Source organism: Buceros rhinoceros, unplaced genomic scaffold (genome assembly GCF_000710305.1).
Source record: "Buceros rhinoceros silvestris isolate BGI_N320 unplaced genomic scaffold, ASM71030v1 scaffold4431, whole genome shotgun sequence".
In the NCBI taxonomy this organism is placed as follows: Eukaryota; Metazoa; Chordata; class Aves; order Bucerotiformes; family Bucerotidae; genus Buceros; species Buceros rhinoceros.
Window position 1 is genome coordinate 2,943 of NW_010394683.1, and position 20,785 is coordinate 23,727.

Here is a 20,785-nt window from a genome sequence, read left to right on the forward strand (position 1 = left end):
AGCCATGTATGTAGCTTCCAGAGGAAGGAAGCCTTGTCTCCCTTCCTCCCTCCCATACAGTGCTTTTTGCTACTGGTCAGGCTTTGTGCAGGCATTTATTGTCTGTTGCTCCAGCCTACTTTAAGGAGAAATAGAGCCCACCTGAAGTAAGGCCTTATGCCTTGCTGCTCTGTAACAGCATCTGGTTACTGGATGGGAAGCTCCAGGACAGAGGCACTAGATGGTGAATTTGCCGTAGAGATCTCCACAGAATGGTAGTACCCATGATCCTGGGCTAGCCAGCCTCTCTTTTACACTCTTGAAGCAATCACTTTTGTGAACGGACTAACCATGGTTAATGAAGCGAGAAGAAACCCAGCATACATTTCCGTAATGGAAGTCCGGTGATCCTTTGCTATTAGCTATCCAGAAACTGTCTAAGGTGTGTTTGTTAGTGGTGGCTTTTACGTGTGGAGTGAATTAGGTGGATTAAGAACACAAACTGAAAAAGTCAAGTACAGACACTCATTTACTTGGTCCTTAACACCAGTGCATTATGAATGTTGGTTCAGTGTTTTAATAATGCTGGCTTTGATTTGAAACTAGAGGCCAGCATGTTTCACGTCCTATGACACAGTTGTTTTCTTTTCTTACTCTAAAACTCTTATTTTAGGGTATTTTGGTTTTGAGGAGAGGATACGCAAGTGGGTTGAAATCAGCTAGGTCGGCCTGGCCCTCTACAGAAGCTCTAGGGTTTCTGTTGCCTTTAACGTGGAAAGGGGTTGGAAGTCTCCAGACTATCTCTCTGTTGAATTTAATTTATCTTTAGCACTATGCGAGTATCTAGAAAAACACTACTTCGGGGCAGAAATAAACCTCAGTCACATTTCGTCATGTTCTTTAAAACTGATCTCTGCCCAGCTGTGGAAAGAGGAAAGACACAGTGTCTGACTGTTCTGTGGCAGTGACGAACGTCAGTGACTTGGGAGGTATAATTTGTTAGGGGTGTTTTGGCTTGCTTTGATACAGTGGCGTTTCCTGCTTTCTTTGACACATGGTCTTATAGAGAATAGAAGTTTAGGACTTTTCGTCCTGCAAGATGCTGCAAATATAGCCTCGTTCATCAAAACTATTTCACACAGGCTTTTCTTGATGATTTATTTTTATTCTATTGAAGTTAGTGGAACGGACATTTACTGTTAAGAGTGTATAAACGGATAGAATGTCTCAAAGCTGGTAACCACCAAATCTTAATATTGGGACTTCACTGTAAAGGCCATTTATCTTTTGGTAATAAATCTGAAAATCTTTAGAATGAGATGATGCTGCCTGTCTGACAGCCCAAGTGGTTTATGCAAGAATTGGTAAGTGACAAGTTGCTTAAGCCTCTGTGGCTCATTGGATGGGGTCTTAATTTACCACATTTTAATTTAATGGATAATTAAAGCTAATTAAATCTTATGCAAAGCAGCCTGCCCTTTTTAGCTATTTGGCTAATTAGTAATGAATTTTCTTGGGGAAAAGGAAACATTGTAGTATATTACCTAAAATATCCAGGAAAAAAAAACCAAACAAACATCTAGACATCACAACTCTTTGCTTGCATGATATGAAACTGGAAAAGGATGACCTTCTCTTTGTTGTAACAAACTTTGCGTTTAGGCAAACATTTAAGGTCTAAGTGTCAAACTCTGCTTCTAAATGCATTAAACTTACAGATAGCCACGTACTAGGACAGTGGGGATTACCGAATTTGGTTGAAATGTAAAAATATTGTGGATTAAGAGGATTGTGCGTTGCCTTAACATAAATGGTGTGATATCCTTTCTAAGGAGCAGAATTAGCCTCCACAGTTGAGGTCCATGCTGCAGCTTCTTTCTTTTATTTAAGGCTTTGCTTTGATGCCTGTTACCGGGATTTGGCCTATGTTTAATTTTAAAATGTTTTTTATCTTCCTCATATTTAAAAGAAAACTTTTATCAAACTTTTATCTGAATTTTTTTTTTTAATTCTTGAACTATTTTCCATTTTAGAAATCAAGTACTTTCCATAGGTGGTATCAGTTTGGGTTTATGGCATTCTGGTAGGGTTTTTCCTAAGAAGCACAGTCTGTGGCATGTTGAAGGAATCTGTAAGAAGGAAAGATAATCTGATTTACTGCATTTATAGCCTAAAATCCCTTCTCTTTCCTGTGCTCTTTCCAATGCTGACTTCTAACTGGCCAAAGGGCTTTTGTGGTTGGAGCTAGACATTTTGTGATCTCTAAGAGAGTTACAATGAAGCACCTGCTTGTCTACACTGAGTGTGAAAAGTTTCTTTCTGTCTCAAGGTAGATTCCTTAGGAAAGGCTAATATTGCAGAGTACAGCCCTGAGTGCCATCCTCCTGTGGTAGCGGGATGCTGCCTTGTAGGATGAGAGAAGTGAAAGAAGAGCATTTAGTTATCAAATATGTTTCTTTTTTACCTAATCAAATAACGTTGGAACTGTAAATTAACCTGTTACTTCACATAAGTAGACATCACATCTATTAAAAAACAAACAACCCCCCCCCAACCCATATACAAGATAAGACATCATCTGCTTCTTTTTTTGCCCTGCCTCAGGAGTGATACCTGTGTCTGCCTGGACGGACACTCATGTCTACCAAACTGGATCTACAGGCTGAACGATTTCAGTGTTTGGCTGTCCTTATTTCTGCTAAGTTGCATAATCTGAATCCTTTTTAGGCTGAATTAGGTTGTTCAGTTTTTTCTATACAGGTGATATTTTCTTAGACCTTTGATCATTGATTCTTCCTAAAATCTTACTTACTCTTTCCAGGTTACATGGGGTAAGGTACTGCCTTTAATGGTACTACAGCGTGCTGTAAAGCCCATACTTACACAGTCTTTGAGTTGCAGCAAACACAAGCTGCTTCTCTGCCTGTTCTACAGCTGAACTTTTAGCTTTGCCTGGAGGAACACTGTATCAGGTTGACAGCTTCTCAACCACATTCTTTATAATTCTTGTGCCTTTCTGAGTGGGAAGTGACCTAGGGTAATACTTAGCCCATGACTGAACTCATAGATTCCCTCTTCTTTCAGCATAGCTGCTGATAGTCTTCCATCCTGCAGAGCCGCTTGTGTCACACTTGGGACATAAGCTGTAAGATGGATTGCTCACTTTAGGTTTTCAGATAAAGCAAGACATGTCAGGTGTGACCAAAGGAAAAACTACAGCACAGCAGAGGGACACGATCCCTTAGATAACCTTATCTCAGACACAGCTCTGCCAGACTGCTGCTTCTGTGATCTTTTCCCTGTTCGCTGTAGCTGTGGCAAATGCAACTAGAAGGCATTCAGGGAAGTTCTGTTGGTGGTTGCCAGCATAAAGGGGCGGAGTTGTAAGCCCTTTATACTTACTTTCTTTGCTTTCTGGATCTTAGAAAGATGAGCTCTGCTGAAATGGTCTTCTGGCGATGCCGTGCAGTTGTACCCAGTAATCTTCACCATGTGCAGAGGGTGCGGAAGAGTTCTTTTCTCTTGTTTAAAAAACCAACCAAACAAAAAACCAAAATGCAAATGCAGATAGGTTGCCAATTTGTGAAATGATTGTTGGACTAGGTCAATATTTTTAATGCTTCTGCTACCTACCAGAATCCCATAATGCTGAACAAAATGGCATTTGTTGGATGTCGACCAAAGGATAATTTGCTGCAACTCGAACTCGTGCTATAGACTTAACATCTCTGAGTATGTTGTGGCAATGCTGTTTTCCTATCACGATTTCAATTCTTTAAAATGCTGAGAAGGTAAAGTGGGGAGTTGGGATATGTTCCAAATTATTACATAGCTTAAAGCGAACTGGTGTAGTGAGAAGATAACTATTACGCACTTCAGCAGCGTGTTAGTAGAGCATCATTTTATGCCCAAATATAGGAAAGCATGAATAAGGCTGGAGGTCTTGGGGATTATAGCTCTGATAAATAGAACATGAGCCTCAATTTCAAGGTTCAGTGGTTTTCACACAGAAAGGCCTTGCCTGTGGTGGTCTAGGAGAGAACATACTGTGTGGCTTCCAGGTGACTCAGCACTGTTCCACCAGCAGCGAAATAGAACCAGAATTGCTATAATCATCCAGCAGAGGATCCGCTTTCATGGCACAATCTGTTTCTTTTCTCAATTACCCAGCAGCATATAATAGGACTTAACAGGGAGGAAAGAGGAGGAAAAATAGCAGAACTGAAAAATTTTTGGCATTTTTGCAAAACTGGATTTTTCTTTTTTTTTTTCTTTTTCATTTTGAAGAGCAGGAAAACACACCTGTCTTAATTTCAAGTAAACCAATAACTATTTCAATATCACTGACAGTTGATGCGATAAATTTTGCCACGTTATCAACGATACTGTTTTTATCTTTTCTCAAATTACAAGGTTGATGGCCAAGATACAAAGTCTAGCTGGCAGAGCAGGCTGTATAATGTGTCTTGAAAAAGTTGTCTGTGGAAATTGTTCTCGGATCATAGAGCTGGGGAAGCGTGTAGGTAATACAGGTTAGGAAATGGGTTTGATGTGCTCCCATTACGGCTGGGGATGGGGGGGGAGATGTGTCTGGTTTTGGTGCTGAATGACTGGATTAGGCCTGCTGTGCTGTTCCCAGGCAAGTTTACAGTGTATGAAAGTCAGGGCTGTGAATGTACTGGTAGCTGTTGTCATCCAAGCCCAGCGAACTGGAAAGGTCATGTGATGAGACAAATGAGGTCAGGCAGAGAATTGGCAGCACTAAGAGCTCAAGCAAGAGCAGTGCAATGGCTGGACCTGCGTGTGTAAAATAGTTGATACACAGCGAGAATAAAGCCGTGATTGGACTTAACAAGTCACTAAGACTCACTAAGTCTTAGTAGAAAAACAAGTTTGAGTTTGTTCAAGATAATTTGCTATTAATGAAGTGACTGCTAAAATTCAGTCTTCTATTGTGTCACTTAGTTCCCTGAGATGGAGATGCTTTTGGATCCCGTTGTAGGTGAGCACTGATTAGACACTGATGCTAAGAGGGCTTTTTCAGTATAATTATCAGGCTTATTATCAGTATACTACCACACTGTAAATCCCTTTTAAATGCATTTATTCTAGAATGAAAATGCAGGAAGAAATGCTTGTAATAATACTGCAAAATAACATTCTCCTTTATTAACTGAGCCCTTAATTGTGGGGGCAGGGGGAGATCCTGTCAATTTAGGATCAATGTAAAATGAGCCTTTGTGGGGCTCTGTGAAACCAGCTCTTTTTGAGCGCTGCCACCAAATCGGTCTTTTTCTTTCCCATCTTCTCTGCCTTCTTCAGCTGCGTGAGCCCTTCTGAGTTGTTCTCTTTGAGTTGCTTGAGAAGATATTCTTTTGTTTAGCCCCTGTTTCTTGTCCCTTCATCTAGCGAGTTGATTTTTTGTCATAATGGACTTGGAAGTGTGTTTGCTGAAACTGAATTACATTCATACCTTTTGGTAAAAACTTGAGGAGGATTGTTGGCTTTTCTGGAATTCATTGTTAGATGTGTGTTTGCACTGATGTCTACCATTTTTTTCCCAACTATCTTTCAAAGTATTTACTTGTGACTTCTGCCTTCTACCTATTGTAGAACTCTAGTTTTCACACTTTTATATTGGTGACCATTTTAATTGGCTTGCTTCTGATCTTGTGTGCATGAAGTGTTTAAAAAAAAAAAAAAAGTAATAATACGCATGCAACATTTTGCATGTGTCTTAGACAAATTACTCAGTGAGGGCCCAACACTCAGTATTTTCTGAAAATAGAGACTTTGGCCAAGCTACTCTTCTCCTTTCAAGTGTCATCTTGACCTACAGCCCTAGTTTGGTCTGAAAAGGTGTAACATCGTATACTTAAAACTCTGTATGTGAAAAATGGTTTATTAGTATGTCTGGTTTATTTCAGGAAGATGTGGAAACAGGAGTCCACCTTGATCCTGCTATCAAGGAAGTTCAATACAATCCCACTTATGATACCATGTTTGCACCCGAGGTAAGAAACAGCATTGATCTTCAGAGCAGAAATACCTTTGGCTTAAAGGGCAGAGGTTCCATAAATCTCGTGTGAAATTCATGTAAGACACAACTTCTTTAGATGCTTGCTGTATTTTGGCATCTGGTTTGGGCAAATAGGAAAATAGCATTGTAAACATGTTGGGTAAAATATGAGCTGCATTGAACTCTTACTCTTTTTACTATTTACCCGTTGTGCTAATTGGAGCACAATGAATGGTTCTAAGCCTTGTGGATATATGGCTTTTAAGAGGAGGATTTAAAATGAAAATCCAAGTACTTTCAGTATAACTATTCACATCAGTGTCAGGTATTTTAGGAACTTAAACTGTGCCAAATGTGTATAGTGAAGCACCATTTCAGTCTGAATTTGGACTGCCTGGTGCCATGTGAACCACTTTCTATTTTATTACAACTGACAGGCTATCTGAAAGATAGAAATAACTGTTCAAGCGTTTAACTTCTTTGTACAGGGGTTAGATCCTGTACATGCTAACCCCTGGTCTAACATGCTAGGTAGATTCTACATTAGTTATGCTCTATGTTTAGAAAATGTTATATGGAATCACGTAAATTGGCCTTGTCATAGCAGGCTTGCATTTTGCAGCATACCAAAACCATGAAGTGTATGAGCAAAAATACTATTTTAAGCTTACCACAGTGTTACCTTGAACGTATTTTAGTTAGGGAAGCCTAATGTGGAACAGCCTCAGGTGTCTGCAAATATGGCTGATAACCATAGGGGTTACAATTAAATTCAGTTTGATGTTAGTCTCTGTGTATTGCATTTGTTTGTATTCACTATTCTTTTCCCTAACTGTGATATAGTCACAGAGATGGGCATTTATCATCTCACGAGAAGAAAAGCAAGGCAGGGCTTCATAAGCGTATTCCTGAAATAATACAGCAAGTCCTTAGTCGCTTTTTAAATGCACGGAAGTATTGTTTGCAGTATAATTTCTGTATTAAACACGTGAGTTTAGTAGGATCTGATAGCTCTGTCATGATATCTTCCCCTTACAAGGGGGAGATACACAGTACAGTGATTTTGTCTTCTGAATGCTTCTCCGGATCACTTACTGAATGGCAGTGTTTTGTGTCAAGTAGTTGATACTGATTTGTTCTCTGTACCAGTAAAACAGGTTGGAAACTTCAGCCATGAAACAAGCTGTTCAAAGCAACTGTGTAAGCAACTGCTGTGTAAAAGAACAGCAGCTTATTCAGAGGTCATAAGGAAATACGAAGTTGAAGTGATTTTGCAGTACAGATTTTGCAAGAAAAGTCTTTTTTTTCCCCCGTGTTTTTTCCTGAAAAAGTACCACACATAGATAAGAAATCAGTAATTCTGATACACTTTCTTTTAACATTGTTGATGTAGTTTGGACCTGAAAACCCATTTAGGACTCAACAAATGGCTGCACCTAGAAATATGCTTTCTGGATATGCAGAACCAGCTCACATCAATGATTTCATGTTTGAACAACAAAGAAGAACATTTGCAACCTATGGTAAGTCCTTAACAGTGGAATTCACCTCCACCTTTATTATGCTCAGGTTGGACAAAATAAGTTGTTCTCTATAGAACAGTTAATAGGACTGCAGGCTCTGTAAACTGCTTTTTAACAGACTTACTAAAATGGGGTAAGGTCTTTGCATGAGAATGCACACATCTGGAAGTGTGTGTGTGTAGTATATATATCTGGGAAATCTCGTTTTGTAATATCCTTTGGAACTACCATCAAGTGTATGACCTCCTACCAAACATCTCTTAATTAATCCTTCCATTAGTTACATCAGTGTTGAAAACACAAATCCAAATTTCACGCTTGTAACATGACAGATTACTGTAGATCTGTTATGCAAATAGGTTCTTTCATGTGAGTCTCACTAAAGGTAGCTCTCTCAAAACTAAAAGGGAGCCATACTGAGTTGTCAGCTTCTTCAGAGTGATTGCCTCTGGACACAAGCTGAATTAACAGGAGTCAACGAAAGCAGGAATATTTGCTACAATATTCTTAGCAAAGCCAGACCCTAAGAACTCTGTATTGGTGGTCATTACAGTTGCTGGTTTCTTACCTTGAAAAACCTTTTCACTAGTAAATGCTTGCATTTGAAAAATGAAACGTTTTTGTTTCGGAGAGGCTTGAGTTTCAAATAGTCTTTCTCTGGATTGTAAGAAAATGGATTCTTTTTTTTTTATAGGGATTCAAAGGATTTTTTGGACACATTTGAAAGAACAAAACTACTGTATATTTACATATAGCAGTGATTTATTTTTCTCCTGTGTTTCGTTGTAAGCTTTCATTTGTGTTTTAAACTTGACTGCAAGTGCTTGTCTTGCAAATATGAATCTTTGTTTTCAGATGAAATATCACTTTATATTCTTCAAGTTCAGTCTATTAGCTGAGTTCTGTTACTTCCAGTGTAAACTCAGTGTCACAACTTAGCTTTTTGCACAACAGACTTGCGTCTTTCTTTGTCATTACATTGAGAACGCTATTCCCTGCACACTGTCGTGCCTCAGGATCACCTCCCTACACACGAGTCCCCTTAAATTCATTAGAACTTCGTGCATGCATGAATTCACTTAGTACATTCTGTGAGGAATGAGATTACAACTTCATTGCTAACATCTGTGGGAGCTATGTATTACAGTGAAACCTGGAAGAAAAAATTACCTCAAATCAGAGTCTGTAACAACCTCAGTTTCCCTTCATATTTGGCTTTTATTAGAGGGTTTTTTGCAAATGTAACAAATTGAAATATATTTTAAGACAGTTTTTTTTCTCCTACACAGTTTTAACTGATAGGTACTTTTCACTGAGTCATTAGGATATGGAATATAAGCAAAATGCCAAAATTAAGAAATGCATGTCTAGTTCTGTAGCATAACTTTAACTTGCGTGACTGCAATTTTTATGTTAGAACTTGACAGACAATGCAGGCAAGAGCCTGTTCAGAATCTGAATAGACAAATTAGATTTTGTTCTGTGAAATTAAATCTTGCTTTGTGGGGGTCATGCACCTTTGTGTGTATGTAAAATAGATATTGAGGAAAAAAGGTTCTGGAGGCAAACAGTATTTGGTTTAGGGTCTTTTTTAAAGTTGGGGTTTGTAAAGTTTAATTTGGGGGAGAATAGAACTAATAAGTCTACTCAAAGCTCCTGCTGTTGGTTTATATCATCAGTGTACAACAACTGCTATGAAAGCTGTACCTCAAGGAAGTATAAAAATATATTTTTAAGACTGATAACGTTGGCAACTGTGCAACTATCATATTCAGCTTTCTAGAAATGTTCAATAATGATCTGAGTATGGTGAAAATAGACCTATGAAAAGGCTGAGACACACAATTTAAACTGCAAGAACAAGCACTGAGAAGCTGAAGTTCAAGCTAGAAGATGCAGTAAATGAGCATGATACCCTGATTCACTAGAAGGTCTGCTAAAAACAGCACTCCTTTAGTCATCAGAGAGTTGTCTATTAAAAAATTCAATATTCTCTTTTCCATTTGGAAGGAGGTAATAAATATCTTCTCAGAAAAGACCAAGTATAAATCACAAGTATAATTGCTAGGCATAAATCTCCTAAGTCATACGTGTTTTTAATGACTAAGTCGTAACATACTGGAAGATCAGTGAGCAACCTCCTAATTAAAAGCTGCAGATCTTGAGACCTCTGACCTCTGTTAGGCAGTTTAACACCATTGTGCTAAGGCAGGAGGTTTCAAACAAATTGACAATGGCTGGCATGTAGATAAGCAGTGACTGTAAATGAAGGGCGAGTGTGGTACAAGACAGAGGGCGGTAAATGAGATCGTGGATCCAAAACAGCTCAACTTCTGCGATCTTTCAACAACAACAAAAAAAGCTTTATCTATCATCTTGAAAGTTCATGCATATCCAGTGAGAAACCTATGTATTAAATCACAAACCCAAGTATTTTTTGGCAAACAGTCTTTGTCATTGACTTATCTTGCAGTAAATATTTAGTGTCAAAAGTACTTTTAACTTGTGATGCTTGGATAGTTCAGAGCATCCATGTTATCGTGGACTGAGGATCCTTCCAGCCCTTCATCCTATTTAAAGACAGGTGGGCAGCAACGGGTACCTAGTGAGGAGCAGAAGAACAAACCAAGCAAATAGTGATATGTCTGAATACTTTTTCCCAACATGCAGTCTCTCAACCAAGGGCAATATCTCTCTATTTCTTAATTGTCAGTGAATTTGTTGGTTTTGTTGGGTTTTGGTTTTGACAAATCTGTCCAGCTGCTGCTTGAACCCAAATAGTTTTTCTGTACACATAGTAACCTATTGCAGGCAGTTCTGCAGCTTTCCAACGCTTTGTGTGAGGAATTATCTCTATTTTGAACTTGTAGAACTTAACAACCTCTTAATTTGATTTTATATCCCCTAGTCTCTTGTGTTGGAAGACACAGTAAGCAGTCATTTCTTATTCACCATTCCTTATTCTATAGATCTCAGCCATAATCAGTCTGCTTTTTTTCCACCTGAAAAGAGCTGGTCAATTCTTCTTGTTCCTGTCTTGCAGCCTTCCCGTGCCTATGGAGATGCTTGTTTCTTTTCTGTGTCTCTGCTGGTTCCATTGTATTGTTCTGGAGATGAACAGCAAAGATGTGCACGATGATTAATGTCACACGTTAATTAATCTCACCATGATTTTTTTTCTGTGGCTTAATAAAATGAGAGGCTTTTTCCCTTCAGTTTCTAAGAATTCTTAACATCATGTTTTTCTCTGTGACTTGGAGTAACTTTGTAAAATCTACTTGTTCCCTTTTTCCAGACCATTTATCAATATGTTGAACAGCATGGGCCTGAGCAAGGCTCCCCCAGCAATGTTCCTGTGCTGTGGAAAATGACCATTTATTCTTGCCACTATTTTAATAACTTTTAGTTGATTGTCCATGTAAAGACTTCTGGTTTTTTCAAAGTGTCTTTGAAGCACCCTGTGATCAGTCTAACTCAGTTTCATAAAGTTATCCAACATCAGCCAAGTCTTGCTTGTTCGCATGATTGTCACCTCAGAAATATTCTGGAGGTTTCGTCATTGTGTCATCTGCTCTGCTGCAATATATAATGCTCATCTAAGTGCCTACTCATTGTTTTCTTTATTATAGTTTCTACTGCTTGAAACTTCTAACCGTACAAGTGTCTGGCTGGTTGACCTGTAGTTCCCCAGATGTCCTCTGAAGCATCTTTTGAAAGTTAGCATCATATTTGATACGTTCCATTTCTGCTATATTGAGGCGATATTAGACAAGAATTTTTGCACTGTGGTTCAGCTTTAGATCTTCTGGGTGACTTCCATCTGTTCCTGCTGTTTTGTTACTGCTTACTTGATTCCTTTGTCACCTGACATGTCACTTAGAGGTACGTATTTTGTCACATTACCCCTAAAGAAGGGTTCTGGCACAGAAGCCTACCCAAGCTCCTCCATAATGACCATCTGTTTAAAAACAAACTCCCCAATGCTCTCTTTTCATTCCTTGATCCTTTGTTGGCCTGCTGCTGCTCTCTGGAGTGCATTTTGCCTCTGCAGTTTTTGGTGAAGGACAGGCATTAGTTTTTATACCTTATGTGATTTGCTCCTTGCTTTTGGAGAGGGGGAGCTGCCTTACTGTAGCATTGACTTTGTCTGCTGAAGTTTGGTTCTTTGTATTTTTCACATTTGAATGCAACTTCGGCTCTTTGAAGAATAGTTCCTTATTTCTAACAGATTCTCTTGACAGACTGCTCAGCTGTGCTTATTTCTTTCTGGTCTCTTGAAAGTCTTCTTTGAATAGCTTGCAGGCGTTAGTTCTTTCTCTCCTACATGGTGTGCTTGAAGTGTCCCTTCATTTGGAGAAAGCTTTACCCTGTGGTACTCACTTTCTGTTCCTTTTTAAAATGTTTTACTTAATATAGTCCTCCTTTTTTGAGACTGAGATCATTGTAGTAAATGTTTTCATGGCTTTCTTTGCTTCTTCAACAATGTTAATTTATACTGCATTATGGTCATCGTTAAAATCAATATCCTTAGAAAAAATGTCTTGAAATCAAGTTTCCTGCACTGCTCAATTGGCTTTTTTTCATGTGAATCTCTAACATGACTGCTTCATGGTACACATACATTGCATAAAATGTTGTCTTCATCACATCTTGGTGTGAGATTTGTATAGTCTACTATAAAGAAGTGACTAAAAAATGTCATTATTACCATGTTTCTGTCCCTAACACCTGTTTAATCGCTGTTACCATTTCATGGTTATTGCATCTTCTGGCTGACCGGTCAGAAAGAGAGTCCTGGCAGCTATCCTTGCCACTACTTAAACCTGGAATTTCAATTCATGCTTGTTAACACTATTAACTTATTTATCTGATTTGTCTTTTAGCTTTCTGTAGCATACAACATGGTTTTCCACACTGGTATGACCATCTTATTTCTGTATTCTACCTGATGAAGAGTGTATTCTATCCAGTTATGTTAGTTTATGAATTTAAAACAAGATATTCCAAGTTCACTATTCTTAGCTTCTGCCACTTTCTGTGCATGCTTGGGTTTTCTGTTCCCTTGCCCTGAGTTTAAATAGGATTCTGTGCTTTGTGCTTATTGCTGTCCCTGTTATGTGAGGTTTCAGATTCCTGTGCTACTCTGCTTAAGGATATGGCTTTTCTAAGATTTTATGTCATGGCAAATTGCTTATTTTTCTTTAACTGTTGGCTGTCTTCAACTATTTAATCAAAAAGTTCTCTTTGAACCTTCTCAGTACCAACAACTTTTTAATTCTAGATGACACCTACTCATCTCGGCAACATTCCCTTCATTCCAGGAATTTGGAGAGGTGAAGGTGACACAGGCACTGGTGATGTTTTCCACATTAGAGTTAAGATCTGCAGCTCCTCTTTGCAGTAAACAATCTCTTGAGAACGAGCTGCCCTTCTAGAACATATGTTTACAAATTCAAAAATAATGTAGCTTAATTGAGTCATTTTTGTACTGTCCCTCGGTCCATGGAAAACTGAAGAAGACTATGCCAAATGCAAACCTCTGAACTCTGGCACATAAACCAGACCTCAGCTTCTTTATCAAGAATGTTTCTGTGATGCCAACATGTGGAAGTAAGCAGGTATCTGCTGCTCTGTTTAGGATACAAAACGTTGTAGTTCAGGCATATAATACACAAAGGAAAAAGGAAAAAGCCGAATCTTAGACTGCTGTAGTTATTATCCTTTTTTTGTTGTTGTTGTTTCCTTAGATACTGGGTTCTTAAGCTCTCATTTCATCCCTGACTCCCAAGAGGCTGTGAACCCTTGTTACTGCGACACAAACCTGCTTCTCTTGTGTGTCAGAGTCCCTGGAAGAAGTCAGGGGATATTCAGGTCCTACATCTACAGGCAGCAGCTTGAAACCAATGATCTAGTCAGATGTCTTGAGTCAGAATTGCTTCAAGGTCATTCCTGTTTTTATACTACTTTGCATGGTTTTAAAATCTACGTAAATACTGTACTTTGGTTTTTCACAAGTGTAATAGTTGAGATTTTGCTGATACCACCCTAAACTTTCTGTGCTGCAAATTTGAAATATTTCTCATATTCCCTTCAGCAGCCCTTTGAAACCAGGGTCATTGTTGTCTCTAATGTTTAACCTATTGAAAAACTACCTTTGGTTCCATCAGTTTTTCACCTTCTGTCCTTCATATCTCTTTAGACTGACAAGCATGTTCCTTCAATCTCTTCGAGGCCTTTCTCTCACCCCCCCATGTTTTTCATGTTTTATCATTCCTGTTATACTCAGGTTTTGTCTAAATTTTTCCTTAAAATACATTACTTGCAACTGGACATGCTAATCTAGGTTAGGCCTTGCCAGTGCTGCTCCGCGTTTTACATAGCTTTTCCTTGCAGTAAATCTCGAGTTTCTTTTTTCTGTTTCTCATGGGTGTCACATAGACTTGTTAAGTGTGTCAACAACACTAGCCTTGCAGCCTTTTTTTTTTTTTCCTCTGTACCTAATCAGTTATTTTCTTCTTTTTTTAATATATATTTGTCTTCGCTGAAGTGAAATATTTCTCGCTTGTCTTTGGTGTCAGCTGCAGGTTTTACAGGTATGTGATCCTTTGCTGATACCATAATCCATAAAAATATTGAATAAAATAGTCCAGGTAGGCCATTTTGTAATCTTGTATGAGATCCTCTCCCAGCCTGATGGAAAGCCATGAATAATTACTGTGTGAGAGTCTGACCTTTTTGTAGTTGGAAACCAGTTTTGCATCCACAGTTGTAGGCCATTACCCTCTTTTGAAGCCACTGATGTAAGGTAATCTTCTTATATAATTTCAGTTATCAAACAGAACACTTTCTCTCTAGAAAAACAAATTTCTCTTCACAAGCCATAATGATGTAAATAGCCAAAAGTTTAACTGGCATTATTATTGCAATGCTATAGTCCATGGAGCATGACGAAGACAACTAGGGAGTCCTAAAATTCTCCTGTGGCTGCACCCTCAGCAGAAGCAGTCTCTTTGCTTGGAAAGGAATTTTCAGGAATTGTTTTAAAAAACAAAAACCCAAAAGGCAATATATACCCTCCTTAATTATGTAGGCATATATAAATTTTCAGTGTGAAGCAGATTTATAGATTATTTTTCACATACTGTGCACGAACTGTTCATGAATATGGTAGAAAAATAATTTCATAGCTTTGTCAGCATCATCCTAGAAGTAGACTGTTTCGTTCTTACAGCATTTAGTATTTTAAAATCTCTCCTTCGCAAGATATTAATGTTCTTTTTAATAAGAAACAGCCTTCTGTCCATTTATCTCAAAGTTCTTTATGAGTATTCGGTAACTTGGTTATAACAGGATTACTTCATCAGTAAAACTGATACTTTAAGAGCTTAAAATTACTCTGACTTGGAAGTAACACTTCTGATTTTTTTCATCTACTCAAGCTATATGCAACACCTACAGTCACTCTTATCTCTTACCATTGTAGATGCTTTATTCTCTGTTTACTTGGATTCTGCAGAGGGACCAGCGCAGTCTGAATGGGTCAGTCCGGCTGTGTTTTTCTGCATACCTGAGCTATACTGGGTCTCTGTGAGCTGCGCTGCACAGTGCATAATTAGCTGTCTTTCTGGACTGCACATCCAAGTCTGATTATTTAAGCAACCGTTTTGAGGTGTGCTGAAATTATAGATGTAGGTGGAATTGTACCTTTCCTTGCTAAAATGTGGCCTGAAATATCTACCTCCTAAATAAAACTGAAGGAGATGTGGAAGTCAGGGCGCGTTATGAGTAGGATAAAAGCAAGCTGTCTTTTGCAGCTGCATTTAGGAGTCCCAGCCGGGAAAAAAAGATTCTCTTTCACTAGAGAATCCACTAGAAAGTAGAAATTGTTCAGAGCTTTCTATGAGAATGATGCTGGACCAAATTCAACCCAGCCATAAGAAGTCTCCACTTCCACGGGAAGCTGTGCTTGGCCCAGGGGCCCTATTCATTAGAATACTGTCCCTCTTTTACAAGTATCGAATAGAGTCCCAGAGACTGTGTCAATACAGTTAGAGGACAAGAAACCACTGTATTGATTTTGACATAAATCCAGAGCAGTATCTTTCTGCTCTTAACAGAAACCTTACAGCTTGGAAGAGAACTCACTGAAATAGTGGCTCAGTAAAAGCAGGCAGTTAAATTAGCAAAAGTCTCATTGCAGTGTCTGTTCAGTTTGGTTGTCCATGGAAGTAAATCCTAATAATAGTCTAGAATATTTTTTTGTTGTTTGGTTTATGTGTAGTGGGAACTTACATTTCATAAGAGGGCATTGGTATATATTTCTCTCTCTGTACCTTATTCATGGAGTATCTGGGCGTGTTGTTCCATGACTGAGTCTTACTGGGTTTGAAGCTCCAGAGCTGGTCTGCAGGTGGATTGCTGCATTTGTATGGGAACACTGTGTATTCTTGGAATGGCTCTTCTTGCTAACTTCAATAATGTTTGGTTTTTTCCAGCATCTAAAAAGAAATGAGCCGGACCATCTTCTAGGACAGTAATCTTTCTGAAGAATGTTTGGGTATTGGGATTTTACACACCTAAGTGCTTTTATGGGCCATTGGTCTATGGGGTGGACTGCGTAATCTCCTGCTGCTCATGATTGTCTCTGTGAATCAACAAAAATATAAGAATGCTGTAGGATTTCTTTGATTTTGTGTTTGTGTGATGACTTCTACCAGTGGCCTAGTGTCTTCTTGCTGCTATTTTTTTTCCCCTTTCTTTTGCTTCCTGATACAGAGAAATTCTCGTTGGGTTCTCAGGGGACATTTTGTCACTTGAGTAATATTTAATAAAAATTGGTGATATGTCCACCAGGGTGCAGTCTTTCCCAAAAAAAAAAAAAAAAGCCATGGTGGTCAGTCACTGTTCAGTGCACCTGTTCTGGGGAAACCAGATTAATTTATTTGTCTGTCTAATTCTCGTAAGATTGTGCTATCCACTTCAGGAGAAATGGAGAAAAAATCTAAGATAGGCATATTAAAATGAGACACTGTTCAGTGCACCTGTTCTGTGGAAACCAGATTAATTTATTTGTCTGTCTAATTCTCGTAAGATTGTGCTATCCACTTCAGGAGAAATGGAGAAAAAATCTAAGATAGGCATATTAAAATGAGACCCTCCAAAACTGTAAATATCCTGAATATCTTTGAAATTGTGGTGCATTTTTTAAATTATTTATAAGAGTAAAAGCAACAGATTTGGGTTGGTTTTTTAATGAGACTCAATATCTATAATCAGAAAATGAGTATGTGCGTACTTAATTCTTTTAAAAATTCGAGTCCATTGCTGCTGCTTCTGACACCATCCACATCGGTTAAAGCAGCTGCTTTCAAGTAGAGGAGCAAGCTTTCCCAACTCTGCCAGGAGGAGTTCAAAATAATTTCTGCTGGGGAGACAGAATAGGTAGAAAACCCTAGAAAACTTCATTTGCTTTCATTTTTTCTGCACCTCTGTCCTCTTCTTTCCAGCTGCTGCCATCCCCAGGTCTGCCGGAGATGAGTACCTCTCTCTTTGACCCAGTGGAGATAGGGGTCAGGGCAAAGGGCGTGGGGCCAGAGGCTGCTGCTGAAGCCAGAGGGCTTTCTGTGCAGCAGTCATGGGCTGGTTCCAGCGTGTCTTACCGGCTTTGCAAACAGCGCCCTGAACTAAAGCAGCATCTGTTTGAAATCATGTGTCACTGACATCAGATTTTGAGCTAATCTTTTCCTTTTGGCATGTTAAAACAAGAAGAGGTTGCTATGGCATCTCAAAATCTAGTGTTTGCATTACACCAAACTAGTCTGAATTTGGTGTTCACCTCGCTTGGAGCAGCGTGTTGGGCCAGGGGACTCCTGAGGTCCCTTCCCACCCGGAAGATTCTGTGATTTGGCCTCCTTGCCTACCCTTCCCTTTGTGTCTTGTGTTAACCATTGCCAATTTTATTTATTTACTTCTCTGTCTTGTGCAAATTTAAGCATTCTGGCAGCAATGCATATTCAAGGACCTCACAGTAATAGTTCGTAGTAATCTTCATACTCAGGCCAAGTGAAAAGTGGATGGGATTTCAAAGTATTAACCTTTCCTCATCCCTAGCTCCTTGAGAGCCAACAGGAAAGAAATTTCAGGGATGAGGACGGGGAGGATGCAAAGTAATAAAAATTGTAGAAAACTAAAACTGAAATAACAGTATTTTATTTTCTCTTTTGTTCTAGGTTATGCATTGGATCCATCTATAGATAACCCTGAAGTTGCTACCAAATATATTGGTTCTGTAGAAGAAGCTGAAAAAAATCAAGGTAATTAATTCAGACTCTCATAAAAATGACTTGCAACTGATGACTTTCCATTTCTTTAAGAAGCGGAATAGGTATTGCAAAGGAAGGAAATGCGAGACACTCATATCCACAGACACAATAAATAAAGATGCATTGCAGTTGTAATGTGAAGAGGGAAGAGAGCTATTGGAGTGTTTTATTTTCCTGAAGTAGCAAATATTTCAGGCTATTGTGTCGAATTTCAAATTAGGATTTGCAGTTGGAACCTAGCATGTGCCATTGCATGAATATATCTGTATATTGAAACAGCTTTTTGGTCCCCTTAAATTCCATCTTGGCTAAAATAGTCCTACGTCTGCATTAGGATACCTGCGTGTTGGGTAGTCACCTTAACTGTGCTACTCAGTAGCAAACTGACGACTCTGCATGTGGCCTCTAGCACTCCTGTTGAGGACTGTGTGTTATCTTTGCTTAGCAGATACAAGGTGTTCGGGTTGTTTGGAAAAGAAAAACCATTGTGAGGTTGCCAAATGGTAAAGGCGTAGCTAGCCACTGGGAGGATAGACTACGGGACACATGGGGTTTGTAATTAATACTTTGATACAAGATACTTAGCACTCAGAGTGACTCGTTTGCATTGGAAAATTATGCCTGTGTAAATTTCACGGTGGTGCTTTCCCTTGGAGGTGTTTTTCTAACATCTTGTTTGCATGTGTAAACAAAGGTTCTTCACTTCTGTGTCCTCTTTCACAGAATATATCCAAGGCTATTTCACTCTTCTCTTCTGAAGTAAGATAAAGAAAATAGACTTATTTTTGGTATAGCAGCTACAGACATTAGACAGAAATGGCTAAGATTATATTACTTCAAAAATTAAAAATTAATGTTTTTCTAACAGAATTTTAGTAATTTATTTTAAGAAATTCTTGATTAATGTATAATTCTTTCATATGATCATTGTTTCAATTTTCACATTCCCTATTTCCCCTTGTTTATACAAAGCTCTTTTGGGCTCATTTGCACTAGATGAGTATTACTGATGCTGTAGGAAAATATTGTTTGAAAATTGTACATAGTGTATATACAACCCTTTGAAAAACCTCCAAGTCTTTACTTTAACATCTTTTAACATTAATTTCTTTTTCCTCCTATATCTATATTGCTTAAGGTTTTGACAAATGAAATTTTGAGGGCACAGGATTTGTGAAAAGCCAGTATTTTTATGAAAGAACAAGATAGTGGTTGGAGGTAGATGACCGTGTTGATGGGAACCAACTTTTAGCAGGGACTATATCAACAGGACAAGGGGTAATGGTTTTAAATGAAAACTATCTATAGACTAGATAAAAGGAAGAAATTTTTTACAATGAGGGTGGTGAAACAGTGACTGGCAGAGGTTGTCCGGAGGGGTGGTAGATGCCTCATCCCTGGAAACGTTCCAGGTGAGGTTGCTTGGGATCTGAGCAACCTGATCTAATTGAAGATGTCCCTGCTTGCTGCAGGGTTGGACTAGATCACCTTTGAAGGTCACTGCCAACCCAAAACATTCTGTGGGTATAGGAATTTTTACTGAATTAAAATACACTGTTGTGGTTTGGGTTTGGGAAGACTTGTCCTATTTTGGTTTTGGGTGGGGTTTTTTTGGAAGCTGAGAGGGCTGAGGGGGATCAGGAGCCAATGGTTAGGATTTGTACTTTCAAACCATGCACTGTTTTTGAAAATTGATGTATTTGTACAGTCTGCAGGCATGGGTACAGAAGTGGTAAAACACTAACAAACCATGACACACAGTTTAAGTAGTTCCTCTGTTACTGTACATAGTTAGCATTGTTCATAGTTAGAAAAATTAGCAATGCTTTGGCCAGTTTTGCTCCAATGCTTTTTCCATTTTCCTCTGTGTATTGGAAGGAGTGTTGGTGGTGTTTTTTCTTTTAACCTGGCCATGATGTGAGCTGTGGTGTCATATTCTGTGTTACAGCTAGGCACTGTATTGTTTCCTTCTTCAGGTTTAACAGTGTTTGAAACAGGACAAAGGAAAATTGAAAAAAGGAAGAAATTCAAAGAGAACGATGCATCTAATATTGATGGTTTTCTGGGACCATGGGCAAAGTACATTGATGAAAAAGAAGTAGCCAAACCATCAGAAGTAAGTACTACTTCAATACAGCAGATACAACTTGTAAGCACACTGCAGAGAGATCCAGCTGCACTAGTAGTTTGTCCAGGCAGAAGATCCACACTATGCTTTAGGACGATAGAAGTGTTCCAGGTGATACATCCAAATGAGGTGTTCCAAATAGTCTGCACTCAATTATTTCCAAGACTGCTTGGAAATAAAATTCGTTGTACTGTGTGTAGGGTCTGATTAAAATATGTTTGTAAACAGAAGCAGCTTGAAAAGAACTGAAACTAAAACTTGTTTAGAAAAGAAACGGCAAACAAAAAACCAACAATAACACAAATGCACCCCCAACCCTCCAACCAACAAACATCCTTCTTGTTCAGTCAGTGATGCATAGCTGCAACCTGTGATTAAAAAGGTAATATTTCATTCTTTTAAGCATACATAGCTTTTCAAACTATTCTGGTTTTGATAAAGGTATTCTTGTTACTGATGCTTAGAAGTATTTATAATCTCATTAAGCAAGTAAATGTGGTCTTAAGTAAATGGCAATAGAGCTGAATTTTTAAAATATCGCATTTTATTTTTCCAGGAAGAACAGAAAGAGCTGGATGAAATAACAGCTAAAAGGCAAAAGAGAGGAAAACTAGAAGATGATAAACCTGGGGAGGAAAAGACTATATTACATGGTAAGTGCATCTTCCTGCCTGTTCTCATTTTCTTGCTTGCTGTGTTTTCTTGCCTGCTGTGTTAATTAGTAAGGATGGCAGAGAGCCTCAAGACCAACCTCGATGTTTCTGTATTGGAGATAATAGCATGTGCAGGCATAAGCCTAAAGGACAGGGAAAGA

The 20,785-nt window shown here is 38.6% G+C and overlaps 1 protein-coding gene across 1 annotated transcript in view; it reads left to right on the top strand.

The window, feature by feature from the left end:
* Window positions 1-5,906: 5,906 nt before the first annotated feature.
* CDC40 (cell division cycle 40) overlaps window positions 5,907-20,785 on the top strand; it is a gene marked incomplete at its 5' end in the record, with an annotated part of 30,506 nt that continues 15,627 nt past the window's right edge. The window contains 5 exons of the mRNA XM_010145288.1: window positions 5,907-5,993; window positions 7,392-7,521; window positions 17,751-17,834; window positions 19,820-19,959; window positions 20,528-20,624. Coding sequence (XP_010143590.1) covers window positions 5,907-5,993; window positions 7,392-7,521; window positions 17,751-17,834; window positions 19,820-19,959; window positions 20,528-20,624 — 538 coding nt within the window. The remainder of the gene's footprint in view (window positions 5,994-7,391; window positions 7,522-17,750; window positions 17,835-19,819; window positions 19,960-20,527; window positions 20,625-20,785) is intronic.